Source organism: Petaurus breviceps, unplaced genomic scaffold (genome assembly GCF_028583685.1).
Source record: "Petaurus breviceps papuanus isolate PSGF00001 unplaced genomic scaffold, PetGlider_PUasm1.0 180, whole genome shotgun sequence".
Lineage (NCBI taxonomy): Eukaryota > Metazoa > Chordata > Mammalia > Diprotodontia > Petauridae > Petaurus > Petaurus breviceps.
In genome coordinates, this window is record NW_027185782.1 from 6,578,610 (window position 1) to 6,591,948 (window position 13,339).

Consider the following 13,339-nt stretch of genomic DNA (forward strand, 5'->3'; position numbering starts at 1 on the left):
TCATAGATTTTTTTGAAGGACCCTGTGTGCAGATTCATAGCTGGGTTTCATAGAAGTTAAGGTCATAGATTGAAAAGGGCAGTGAGCCCACCTAGCCCAGCCTCCTTACAAATGCATAAACTCAGCCCGAGGTGTGCATGGTCTTCGAACTCTCAACCCAACTCCAAATCTAGGGTTCTATGGCACCAGAAAAGACTAAGATACAACTTGAGAACTAGAAACTTACTATCCTCCCATTTTACAGAAGGGGCAGTCCTTTTCCCACTTTCCCCAGGAAGTTTTCCAGCCTAGGATATTTTACTGGTCCAAATCTTCCTAACTCAATTCAGAGTGTCCTCATGTTAAATGGGCATAATAGCACCTCCCTCTCAGGGTTGTTGTGGGAATAAAGACATGATTGTACAACACTTTGCAAATCTTAAAAAGCACTGTTTTCCTCCCCAATTAAACCGTGAACTCGTTGAAAGCTGGGGCTGTTTTTCAAAACCTTTCCAAGCTTGACACAAAAAGCTATTAATAAATGCTAGCTTACTATTTTAATAGAAAACCTTCCTGATTCGATTAAACAAATAATGGTTATACATTACAGTTTATTTAAGATTCCAAATGTTCAAGGTAGATGGTAATTCATCAAGAAAATTAGTGTAGAAGTCCTGTCCCAAAGGCCATTTATTTTATCACTTTGTAGTAATGTGCCTATTAGGACAAGAACTAAGTCTCCTTAACACATTGTAGTTTAGTCCTAAAACTCAAAAAGCTTTCCTCTACTTGCCAGAATTTAAATTACACTATTTCCTAGGTCCCAGAGAATAAATCTCCCACAAATAAAGGCTAATCTGTATCATCGGTGTTCAAGAATATGTACCACCCAGGGGTTTACATCCTGAGAGAATTTTGCAGTAACTAGAAGGGATTTAGAGTGTCGCACACAATTGCCTGAATTTAAGAGCACCCAGTAAATACATTATTTGTTGTGAGCAAATTAATTACATTTTTTCCTAGGGTGAAGATTGGCTTTTTTCATCAAATCCACGAACCCTATAAATCATAGCACAATTAATAAAGGAAAATTTTTCTAGGATTAAGAAACCCAAGGGAAGAGAATGCTATCTTCAAAAATTATACAGATAGGAAAAAGTAAAATTAGCCTTCAAAAACTATTTATATAGTCATAGGTCCTTAGTGGGATACCAAAGGAAGTTATTTTGAGGTGACAGATATAACAGGTGATAGACCACCACAATAAACCATCCCTTAGCACCCATACCAGACTTCCAAGTCCACTCTAATAAACTGACCCTACACCTGGTATTTCTTGTATTCAGGATGAGGAAGTCAAAGGAGTAAAGTGAGGAAGAGACCTAACAAGAAGGGGTTAAAAAAAATTCCCAATTCCTGTAGTCTATCTAGGCTCATTCAAAGGAGAAAGGACCTCAGAAGTCAACCCTTCCCCCTCCAGGACACCTGACACCAGATGAAAGACAATGGAATCTAGAGCAGGAAAGGGCCTTAGAGACCATCCAGTCCCACTCGTTTTACATATGAATGAAAAGCTTTTATTTAGGGCTTACTAAGTGCCAAGTACAGTGCTAATAAAGATTAGAAACTGAGGTCTAAGTAGGACTGTAACTTGCCCAAGGTCATACTGGTGATAGGCAGCAGGGCTGGTTCCAAATCCAGTGTTCTTTCCACTATGCAGGGATGCAAGGCTGTTCTCACCTCTAGGAATAGCGGGTTTGTTACTTCTTTCCATTTCCATTCATTGCTGCATAGTTCTAATTGTTAGAAAATATTTTCTTTTATTGAGTCAAAAATGCTAACTTCATCCTGAGCACTAGGTTTCAGACTCCAATTAAACCCCCTGGGGAAGGAGGGGAATGGTGTGTCCTTCTTCAAGGTGAAATGACCACAGCTCTCCTGCCCACTGGCCAGATCCCTTCTGCCAATTCAATGGCATTTCTATAGCACAGAAACCCTCTGGGCTTTGCCCCTCATTACTCAGAAAACTCCAGCAGCTCTTTCATACCTCCAATGGCCCCTAGCACTTGAGTCCAAAGACCCCCAGGGGACTGGGTCCAATGCTAACTTGTCTCTAGGAAAGATCAGCAGCTGCAATTTCCAAGCAATGAATTTTTCTTCCTTGTCCACCCTCAGACCAACTGAGGGCTTACTAGCTTAGAAAGGGCCTTGGTATGCTTTTTTCACCCCTATAGAAAAACACACATACACACACGCACACGCACACGCATACCTCCAGCTACCCAGATGTGTTTCCAGAAGAGAAATTTAATCTAATTTACATACTTCTAGGTACATTAATAACCAGAATGTGGCCACTGAAAAAAGTTAAAAGGTCAATTGCCTCCTGGCTTTACTTGGCCCAGGACTCCAAAATAAAAATCAATGCTCCTTATTCTCTACACAAAACTAGTTTAAAAAAGTGGAAGGTCTAGGAAGCTATACATAAAAAGCAATAGTGAAAGAGGGGATGAGATGGGGGAAAAACAGAGTCCCATCCCAGAGTGGGGCAAGGGGAGGGGGCCTCTAAAGTACCCCCTGCTGATCTTTGGGGACATGACTTGGCAGGAGAAAGCTGTTAGCTCTGAGTTTAATTCTCAGGAAAAACCCCTCTCAGGGCCTCAGGCTATTTGGGGGGCCACCAGTGATTTCCGTGGCATTGGAGGCTGTCAGTGCTCCCCAGCCTGGGCATTGTGGAAGGCCTGAGGTCAACGCTGACCCCCACACCAGGCATCAAGAGGGCCCTGGAGCAAGCACCGTGGGAATGATGCACTCATTTGATCAGGCATCTAGTAGAATAGAGAGGGGAAAGAAGGAAGGAAGAAGGGAAGAGGGTAGGGAAGGGCAGATTCCCCCATGAAACAAGATGCCCTGGGAGTGTGTGGAGGATGGGTTGTGTCTGGGGGTTTAGGGAGAGGTCAGAAGTAGTGAGGACTATCATGCAGCCAACCTGGGGCAAAAGAGGAACCAGGTAGTTATTATTAACCACCGGGCTCCTGAGGCAGCAAACAGACAGGGGCTTTGGGATTCTACACACAATTAACCAAGTGGAGACTGACTGCCTTGCTCTGGCTCCAGCCCTCGGGGTCCCAACAGAGGAACTACTCTCCATGGCTCTCTGCAGATTTCTAATCTGCTTGGCCACAGACAGAAAGAAGCAAGCCACCTCTCTCCCTCCTGGCATTAGCAAGACTCGAGTGCTCATGGGTATGAGTTTTGCCCTAAAACCTGTAGGGAGAAATGTCCTCTTTGCACTGTCACACCCTGGTTCGGGTAGTTTCCAAGCCCAAGGAAGAGAGGAAGGAGAGGAAGGGAAGGCTAGGAAAACAACTCATCATTATCTGTAGTGTTCACGCTTAGGGCACCAGGGCCTGGGCCTGAGTGTTTGAGGTTGTGACTCGCTCCTTTGGAAACGGAACAGAGGAGGTTGGTGAAGAGAGAAAGGGTGAAACCAACAGAGAGAGAAAGGAAGAGAGGTGGCTCTGGAATGCTTCACACTGCCTCCTGTTACTGAGCCTCTGCCACTGTCTGTGCCTCAGGGGCCTCAGGCTCCACTGGCCGGGGCTCTGCTTTGGAGAAGTTCATTTCCAGGATGTGCCTCTGGAGATGCCGTACCCACTCCTCTTGGATGGAGAGGGGTCCCTGGAACTCCACTTCGCAGAACCTATGGAGGAGAACCCAATCATTCAGGGAGGGGCCCCAGACTCTCCTGACACTCAGAAGGGCAGGGAAGCCTTAGCCCTACCCACACAGGTACCTGCCTTAGAACCACATACATGGCATACCCTGTACCCCATCCAGGGCTCTGAAGGGCAATGGGTAACTTTACCTGCTGGCACCTAAGTGTCTTTCTATTAAGCTGAGACTGAGCTACTGTACCAGACTTGTCATAAAAAACACGGGCTAGGTCTATTGTATTACTTTTGCAGTCTGGTGGAACCAATAGACCCCCTTCTCAGAATCATACTTTTAAATGCATAAAACATTATATTATATTATTATATAATTATATATTAATTATATATATTTTTATATGCATTATATATATTAAATGCATAAAACATATATATGTATATATACACACACACAAAAAAACATACATATATATAATTACAAAGGGAACTATGGTAAAATAGAATTATAAAAATTAAAAAAAAAATCCATGCAATTAATTCCAAAGGACTCATGATAAAAAATACTATCCATGGGGCAGCTAGGTGGTACAGTGAGTGGATCACCAGCCCTGGAGTCAGGAGGACCTGAGTTCAAATCTGGCCTCAGACACTTAACACAAAAACTAGCCGTGTGACCTTGGGCAAGTCACTTAATGCCAACTGCCCTCCAAAAAAAAGAAAAATACTATCCATATCCAGACAGTGAACCAATGAACTCTTGAGTGCAGAGTAAAGCATATTTTTTTTTTCTCACATTCTTTATTTTTCTTGCTTTTTTCTCTCTGCAGCATGGCTAAGGTGGGAATATGTTTTGCATGACTTAATATGCAGAATGGATAGCATTTTTCTTGCCTTTCCATTGAGTGAGGGAGAGGGTGGAGGGATGGAGGGAATTTGGAACTGAAAATAAAAAGGGTTTTAAAATAATATAGAAAACAAGTTCATGGACCCCAGGTTAAGAGCCCCTGGTGTAGACAAATCAAAGACTGGATATAGAAGACATGAGAGAAAAATCACTCAAATTCATTCAAATATTAGCTTTGCCACACAAAAGCTAATTATACAAATCAGGAAGGCATAATTCCTATGGAGAACTAACTGGAATTGAGGATTCACTTTAAGCCTAAGGAACAAGAGTCCTAGGGAAGAACAATTAATATTTTCTGGGCAGAAATAGGAGTGATTAATTATTTATTGGAAGAAGCATTTCTTTTTTTTTTTTTTTAAAGCAATCGGGGTTAAGTAACTTGCTCAAGGTTACACGGCCAGTTATTTCTGGGTGTGGTACTAAGTATCTGAGCCCGGATTTGATCCAGGTCATCCCAACACTGGAACCAGTGCTCTTACTCGCTGAGCCACCTGGCCGCCCCTGGAAGAAGCATTTCTGAACCTGTTTTTGGCCTGGAAGGTTCCTGGGCATATAGATTTGCAGAATTTCCTCTCCTCATCTATCACAGAGCAAAAGACAGTTGGGTCACTCTGGGCATTAATGACTCTACCCCTAAGGAGCCCCAGAGCTGGTTCCCCATTGAAATCTATAGCACAGAACTACAAGAAGCCAGAGTTGAGATGGCACTGTGACTCCTTGCCCAGAAGCCTAGAAAAACAAAGGGAAGAAAGTACACAGACAGGCAGAGTACACATGACCACTTTAGGTCCTGGAGAGGCGTATAGTTGCCTTTATGTCTGTAACTCCACAAAACCATACCTTAAAAGTTGAGAGCTATTTGCCTCAAAGAATTCCCACCACCAGCCCTTCCTGCCCCCCAAATCCAGGGTCCCCAGAGGAACATACCTGCATTTCAGAGTGTAGATGTTGCCCACAAACTTCACCAAAGACGTCTGGGGAGGCCGGGGGACCAGTGAGGGGACAGGCCTTACTCTAGGAGGTGGCTGTCGAACTTCTTCCAGCTTCTGTTGAAAGTCACTGGCTTCCTCACCCCGAGAAGGGGTTGTATCCAGAGGTCGGGCTTGTCTGCGCTCAAACTCTATCCAAGAGAAGGATGGAATCAACATCAGACAAGCAAGGCAGGCCTACATGTATGCACCCATACATGCATAAAACCTCCCAAACCAGACTGCTACAAGATGGGGAAAAGAAAATAGGGGACGGCTAGGTGGCACAGTGAATAGAGCACCAGCCCTGGAATCAGGAGGACCTGAGTTCAAATCTGGCCTCAGACACTTAACACTTACTAGCCGTGTGACCCTGGGCAAGTCACTTAACCCCAATTGCCCTGCCTTCCCCCTTGCAAAAAAAAAAAAAAAAAGAAAACAAAAGCTGAGCTTCCTGCAAGGAGACCAGGTTTGGGAACCTCGAAATTAATGGAAAGATAAGAGTCCCAGATCCTGGGAGAAAAGTTCTTCATTTAAGAAAAAGGGAAGGAGCAGCCAGGTAGCACAGCAAGTAAGAACACCAGCTCCAGTGTCAGGATGACATGTGGATTGAATCCGGGCTCAGATACTTATTACCCACCCAGAAACACCTGGCCGTGTAACCTTGAGCAAGTTACTTAACCCCAATTGCTTAGGGGTGGCCAGGTGGCTCAGCAAATAAGAGCACAGGCTCCAGTGTGGGGATGACCTGGGGATCAAATCCGGGCTCAGATACTTAGTACCACACCCAGAAATAACTGGCCGTGTAACCTTGAGCAAATTACTTAACCCCGATTGCTTAAAAAAAAAAAAAAGAAAAAGGGAAGAAAGGCACCACAACTCCCCAAAGTCACTTTGGGAGGCAAGAGGGCTCCATGCTAATGTAAGAAAAGACCTGAATTTTTAGATAAAAGGCGAGGAGATGGCAGAAGCTAACTCAAACAAGTTCTATCATGTCCATGTTTAAATCGGCCATCCCTTATACCCATCTCTCCAACTTTTTAGATCCCAGCCCCAAAATAGCAGCTGGAGTATTGTAACGGGAGGGGATCTGCTGAGAAACTCTCATTCCCCACTCACACAACTAAGAAGAGATCTAGTAGTGAAGAAGCCCTCCCATCCACCTGGCTAAGCAAAGCTCAAAACTCACTATTGATATTCTGACGCTGGTGCTCTTCTGCCTTCACCAAAGCCAGAGGTGAGGATGCCAGGGGACGCTCCCCACCATCTCCAATGCGGCCAGCTTCCCCAGGTCCTAGCTCACCCCCCAGGTTCTTGTTCACCAGGGTGAGGCTGTTGGGAGCGAAGGTGAGGGGCATTCGTTTGTCCCCATCTCGCCCATGGCCTGAGTTACGGAACTTCTTGGTGAAGGGCCGGCCACCCTGGATATAGCTTCGGTAGGCCCCCACCTTCTGGGGTCTGTGCTTGATCCACTCACTCAGTGTCTCGATTGGGGAGCCATTCACACACCATTCTGTCACCCCAAACTGTCGCAGGTGAGCCCGAGCGTGACTGGCCAGTGCCTTCCGATTCTCAAAATAGAGGCCACACAGCTCACAACAAGCCTCGCTGGCTGTGGGCAGAAAAGAAGGGCATGATGAGCATGTGGGGCCACTTAAAAGTCCAGTCACCTGGATCTGACTCCTGCCTGTGACCCTTGCTAGCTGTGGGACCAAGGACAACTTAACTGATTTCTATGAGCTTATTTCTGCTCTACAAAATAAAGACAGCTTTACTTATAGTACCTGCCTCATATAAGTGTTAGGAAATAAAGGAGGGCTTGGCAATCCTTAAAGCATTTGTCAGTATTAAAAGTGAGCAAGAATGGACTGTAAGAGAACAGCACATACCTAGAGAAAACAAGAGTGTTCCAATGATTCCAGACTCAAGGAAAGTCCCACACCCACCTCACACCATATTTAGGCCCTTTTTGTAGCACTGACTCTAGAAAATATCTGTTGAGATACCTTCCAACAAGCACTAGACCACCCACAGGATCCCCAGACCCCTCTGAGGTTTGACGACAGATACCTAGGAGAGATACTCCCACTTTAGAAGGGATAGGTACATGCGATGGAAAGAAGGCCTGCTACAAGGCAGGTGGAAAGATGAACTAGGGGTCTGGATATCAAGCCCTTACTCCCCAAAGCCCTGTGAAGAGAACCCACCCACCCTCACCTCTGGGCAACAAAGAATCAAAGGTTGGATAGCTGACCAATAGCCAAACTGTGCAAACTCCCACTTCTTATTCAACCAAATCAACTCCAAACTTACAAGTGTGTGAGCTTTTGTCATGAATGGTCTTGGTCTTGAAGGGCAACTCTGTCTGTATATAGGTCTTAGGCTTCATTTCCCCAGAGAGAAGTCGGTCTTCAGGCAGTGGCCGCTTTGCTGCCATGGGGGTGAGGAAACCAGTAGATGGCTTGGTGGCAAGAGGTGAGAGGTTCATCTCCCGGGGTACAATGGCAGAGCCAGGCCCAGGCTTGCCAGGACGACCAGCCAATGGGGTCAGAGACAGGGCCTGAAGCACCTTCCCAGGGGATTTGGGCCCATCCTCACCAAGGGGTGAGGACAGTTCTCCTGCAGCAGGTTCCTTCTTAATGAGACATGGTTTGGCCTTCTTCTTCAGGATCTCTCGCAGAGTGTCAATGGGTGAACCGTTAACTGACCACTCGGTCACCCCCATCTGCCGCAGGTGGGAGCGTGCGTGGCTTGACAGGCCTTTGCGGTTCTCAAAAAACTCACCACAGAACTCACAGCGGATGTCCCGGACTGGCTCTGCCCGAGAAGCTACAAGGAAAGAAAGAGGAAGATAGATGTGGGAAGATTCCAAAGGTATGGGGTGCCAAGCACACCTGATGTTATGAAAGCTATGCTCCCCTGGGCTCCCTTATTTTAGGCCCTGACCTCCTGATAGGCTTGTGGTTGTTCTAGGAAGAGCTCTTAGGGGCTTGCTCTGATCCAGTACATTCCCCAGAACACACCTCTTCTCCTTTCAGTGTGTGACTTTAAACGGCTCCTGAGTCTTAGACCTAAACTTGGTTGTTTCCTGTCCTTTAACAGGCCTGAGCACTCCAGAAGAGCCTCAACAGATTCTAATCAAGGAAAGTGTAGGATAAACCATGTCCACTCCCTTGTCTAGTGACTTCTAGTGCTTACTATAATCACACTCAATTAGGAACCCCCCATGGGGCGCTGGGTCAATGGGAACCAGACTGAGAAAGCATTAATTTTGTAGATCTACCTTAATAGGGAAATGTCCTCCTCTTTGTTGCCTTGACTCTCCTGGACATTGAGAAGGTGGGCGCCTTCCAGCCCATTTCCTATCAGGGTCCTAGATTTCTATGTGTCCCTATCTGCCTTGGACTTCTCCTATTCCTACTGCCCTCCCCAATCACTCAGGGAATAACTTACACAGATTCAGAGGTGCCATGTCCTCACGAGGTGACCAGGGTCCATCAGATGGGTGGCCTTCACTGTGCAGGCTTCCAGCCAACATCTCCCTTTTGATCTCCATCCTCATCTGGTCAGGCTTCAGTTTCTTCTGGAGGGAGGGAGGTGGCAGACCAGGGAACATCTTCCGAGCAGTTGGGGGTGGAGAGGTGGTTGGTGAGTGGCCCAGGGGGCTGCTAGATGACTGCAGTTTCTTGTGAGGGGGAGGTACATGAAGCTCTGAAGCACTTCGGGCCTCCAAGGAGCCACCAGGGCCCCCACCCATTGCCTTTCCCAGGCCCTTTGGGCCTGGCAAGGTTGGGTTGGGAGGTCCTCCAGCCCGAGGCTGGGTCCGGCGCTTTAGGATTTCTCGCAGGGTGTCAATGGGTGAACCGTTGACATACCACTCTGTTACTCCCATCTGCCGCAGGTGGGAGCGTGCGTGGCTTGACAGACCTTTTCGATTCTCAAAGAACTCACCGCAAAACTCACAACGGATATCCCTGACTGGCTCTGGGCCTGATGCTGCAAGGAGAGGAGAAAGGAAGAAAGGTTACTGGGAACAATGGCTGGAGTTGATCACCAAAATCCTGACCAAAGTCCCCCCCCCCATCCCTCATCAACCCTCCCTCCCTTCACCAGATGCTCCTAGCCAACCAAGGATAAGAGGAGATCAGTTAGCTGATTCAGGACTATAACAGGAAAGGGTCACAGAAAGCTACCTGAGCAGGGTGACAGGAAGCAGGGAGGGACAGAGAGAATAGGGATTCAGGAGGAGATGGGGATGAGAGATGCTCCCCATAGGAAGGCACTTGAAGCAAGCTGCCCCTGCAAGACAGTTCCTGTGATCTCCACCTATCTCCCCATTTTTCAACAGGGCTAGAGAAGGGCCCCTGGAGTAAAGGAGTGAGGCTGACAGGGCTAGAGGAGGGCCCCTGGAATAAAGGAATGGGGCTGACAGAGCTTGGGCCTCTGTCTCATCAGACTTCTGCCAGCGGCCTTCAAGTTGCTCTCGTTTTGGAGACTCAGATTCCTCCATGGTGACCAAACTCCCTAAAATGTGGTTGGTCCTGAATGAGCAGCTAGTGCCATCACTGGAAGAGACCTCTGAAGCAGAGGATACCACTGCCCACACCGCCCTCCATATGATCACAGGACCCTGGGGACTTCAGAAGGCAAAGAATGGCCACAGATGGCAAAGATAAGAACCTGAGCAGGGGAAACCCCAAAGACAGGGGAATGGCTTCCTCAATGGAGACCCAACCGAAGGTTCCCCTCCCAGGAGAGTTCCCATAAACATGGTGTCCCCTACCAGAGGAGGCAGGCAATTAAGGCCATGGATAGTTAATAGCCTCCTGGTAAATCACAACCCAGGCCCATGGTGAAAGAAAAGCCCAGCCACATGACGGACCTTCCTGTTCCCTTCCCTCAAATGGGAAGTGACAAAAATTTCCCTGGACCCCCAAGGGGAGGCAGGGACTGGAGGGGAGAAGAGACAGTGGAAGAGAGAACCTACAGAGATTGAGAGGAGACAGCTCCACGTCTGAGGCCCAGAATATGCTGGCAGAGAGATCCTGCTTCCCCCGAAGGCTGGCCTCACCCGACGCCCTCGGTTTGGGCTTCTTGGCGGGCGGGGGGGAGAGCAGTGAGAGAGCCGTGGCCGAGGGCCGGAGGGCCGAAAGGCCAGACCGCCCAGGCTCTGCCAGCACCTCCCGCTCTGTTGGGAGGCGGGTCTGGAAGCCGTCGCTCTTGATGAGCTCGTGAAGCACGTCTATGGGGGATCCCTTGGCATCCGGGTCGCTCACCCCCAGGTGGCGCAGGTGGGCTCTGGCGTGACTGGACAGGCCCTTTCTGGTCTCAAACCAGGCCCCGCACAACTGGCAATCAAGCTCTCTGCCCGAATCACTATCTAAAGCTGCGGAGACAAAACATAGGGGGGTCACCATGCCCGCTCCCCTGGGACCATGTTGCTGGTCCCCCAGGGAAGGGGAAACTATTGTTCCCACCCCAGCCAGGCCCTGGGGAGCCACAGCAGTGGAAGGTCCAGAAGACTGAGTCTGTTTCAGCCACTTATGCCAGAGTTCCTGGCAAAAATTAGTAAAAGCCACAGAATCTGGTTGGTTCCCTGACTGCAGGAGACACTCAGGAATAGAGATTTTAACCAAAGATTCATTTATGGAGGGTATTTCTTTTACCTCTCCTTCCCTTGGTAATCCTAGAGACAATCCCCCCCTGGGAAGGGGTGGGGAATCCAACTCTGTACATCAAGAGTCTGAAGACAAAAGCTCCATGATTTCAGAGTGAGAGGCAGTAGCTCATTTGAATGGAAGTCTGAAGGGTTCGATAATTGCTGAGCCCCTCACCATGTCCATACAAACTTGTATCCTGGGCCCAGGGCTCCAGTCATGGGATGCCATGCAGGGCAGGGTGGGCTGCCTGGGTCAAAGCCAAGAGCCCAGACCTGGTGAGTGGCACATAGCCAAGCATAACAGCTGACAGAGGGAACCCCATGCACCCACATGGGAATGGAATGGCTGGAAAGCAACTGTATTTGAGGAGTTAAGGAGGCAGAACTAGACAGGTAACAGGTCCTGGGTAAAGGAGACAGAGCTGTGGTTATTCAACTACCATCTCAGGACTAGGTTTGGTTCTTCAATGGGGCAAGCAAATGGCAAGTCTGCAGCTGACTCTTCTGTCCTACCCTCACAAAGGATGCTTCTTAAGTAGGGCACCTATGAGTTCCCTAGCCACACTCAAGTAGAAGCCTTAACAGGGGACCTAGTGGGGTTCAGCAAGAGCTGCCCTTGGGCCCCACAGGGAGTCAGACCCAGTGGCTCTTCTTTGAGAGCTCAACTAACCCAAGTGGTCGTAGCCAACTCTCAAAAGAAGAGGTTTGCCATGGAGCACAAAGCCCCAACAAGGGTTCCCCAGAGACATGGGAAGGCCAGCAGAAAAGCCCATGAGAAGGAAGAGCTGCCCTGACTGATTCTCTTTGTACAAGTGAGTCCATGGGCCCCTAAGGCCTTCAGGATCACTGTGGTAAAACTGGTTTACTGGCAGAATAAGAGGAGTCCTGGTTAGCCTCACACAGACCTGGAGTTTCTTTTGTCACCAAGGGAAAAAAGATCAAGCTGATGCACAATGAGGAGCCAGGCAGCAGGACAGGGAAGGATCAACAGACAGAATCCAGGAGGACGGGCACCTGGATGTCTGAATATATGCCTCCCAGGTCTCAGGCCCAGGGGAAGATCAGGAACATGAGAGAGATGGCCCCACTCAGCAGCTGCAGCCCTGGGGAGGCCAGCAGCAAAGAAAAGCAGTGAGGGATGAGAACAAGTGGGACCTATAGTAGCACCAGACAAGCTGCTCCATCCTAGCCCTCAATCACAGACAGATGCACAGGCTGACCTAAGCTGCAAGTGCTCAAGCTGCAACTCCTTCTAGGGGAAAGAGGTGCCAGTCCTACCAGCCCTCCTAGAAACCACATATCATCCCCCTCCCCACCACCAATTCCCTTACCCCAATTGTCCCACCTCCCAAACTTCCTTGACCTTACCCAGCTTAAAAAATCCCAACTCACTGAGGTTCAGGGGCCCCTCATCCTCTGGTTGGGGCCACTGCGCCTTCGGGGAGCCTGACAGGGGGCTCAGGGGCAGCTTGGGGCTCTTGTCCTCAGGGTTCTTGGGTGGGGGGGACCCCGACAAGACAGGCGGCACCTTCTTGAGGAGAGGGGAGCCTGGTGGGTGGGAAAGGCCCTTAGATGAGAAGCCAGGGGGTGACTTGATGGCCTTGTTGATGGGGGGATCAGGGGGTCTGTCAACTGCCTTGCTGAGGGTCAGCAGGCCTGCTCGGGGAGAGGCAGCAGCTGCCTCCTTCGGGGAGCCGGATTTCTTGGCCAGGGATGGGGGCAAGGGGCTGCTGTCAGGTTTTCCTTTCTGTTTCATCAGCTCGTAGAGCAGGTCGATGGGGGCTCCGCTACTTTCAGACTCAGCCACACCTAGCTGCCGCAGGTGGGAGCGGGCATGGCTGGAAAGGCCTTTTCGGGTCTCAAAACAAGCACCACACACCTCACATGTTGTCAGATTCTGAGCTGGAAATCAAGAAAGAGACAGACATAGAATAGGCAGGTATATGAGGTCAGGCTGGGAAGAGAAACACTTGAGGTAGCACCTTTGAGGCCTGGCCCTAGGGGAGTGCCATCTTTACATGAGGACGACAGAACAGATGACCTGTTAACTAGCTCCAGAATTCCTGGGTTGGTTACCAGCCCCTCTGATTGGCAAAGAGGAGAATTTCTAAGCAGAGGGCTGGTGGCCTCAATGAAATCCCCAGATGACTGA

General features: G+C 48.8%; 1 protein-coding gene across 12 annotated transcripts in view; it reads right to left on the reverse strand.

Annotated features, from left to right (window-relative positions):
- Positions 1-570: 570 nt before the first annotated feature.
- WIZ (WIZ zinc finger) overlaps positions 571-13,339 on the reverse strand; it is a 45,717-nt gene continuing 32,948 nt past the window's right edge. For 5 of the 12 annotated variants that reach the window (XM_069086950.1, XM_069086947.1, XM_069086957.1 and 2 more), the window contains 7 exons: positions 12,556-13,089; positions 10,516-10,914; positions 8,982-9,524; positions 7,842-8,357; positions 6,718-7,140; positions 5,488-5,680; positions 571-3,682 (listed from right to left, as the gene is read on the reverse strand). In XM_069086950.1, coding sequence (XP_068943051.1) covers positions 3,526-3,682; positions 5,488-5,680; positions 6,718-7,140; positions 7,842-8,357; positions 8,982-9,524; positions 10,516-10,914; positions 12,556-13,089 — 2,765 coding nt within the window. In that variant the 3' untranslated portion in view covers positions 571-3,525. The remainder of the gene's footprint in view (positions 3,683-5,487; positions 5,681-6,717; positions 7,141-7,841; positions 8,358-8,981; positions 9,525-10,515; positions 10,915-12,555; positions 13,090-13,339) is intronic. The other 7 variants (XM_069086952.1, XM_069086951.1, XM_069086958.1 and 4 more) reach the window with 4 other exon arrangements.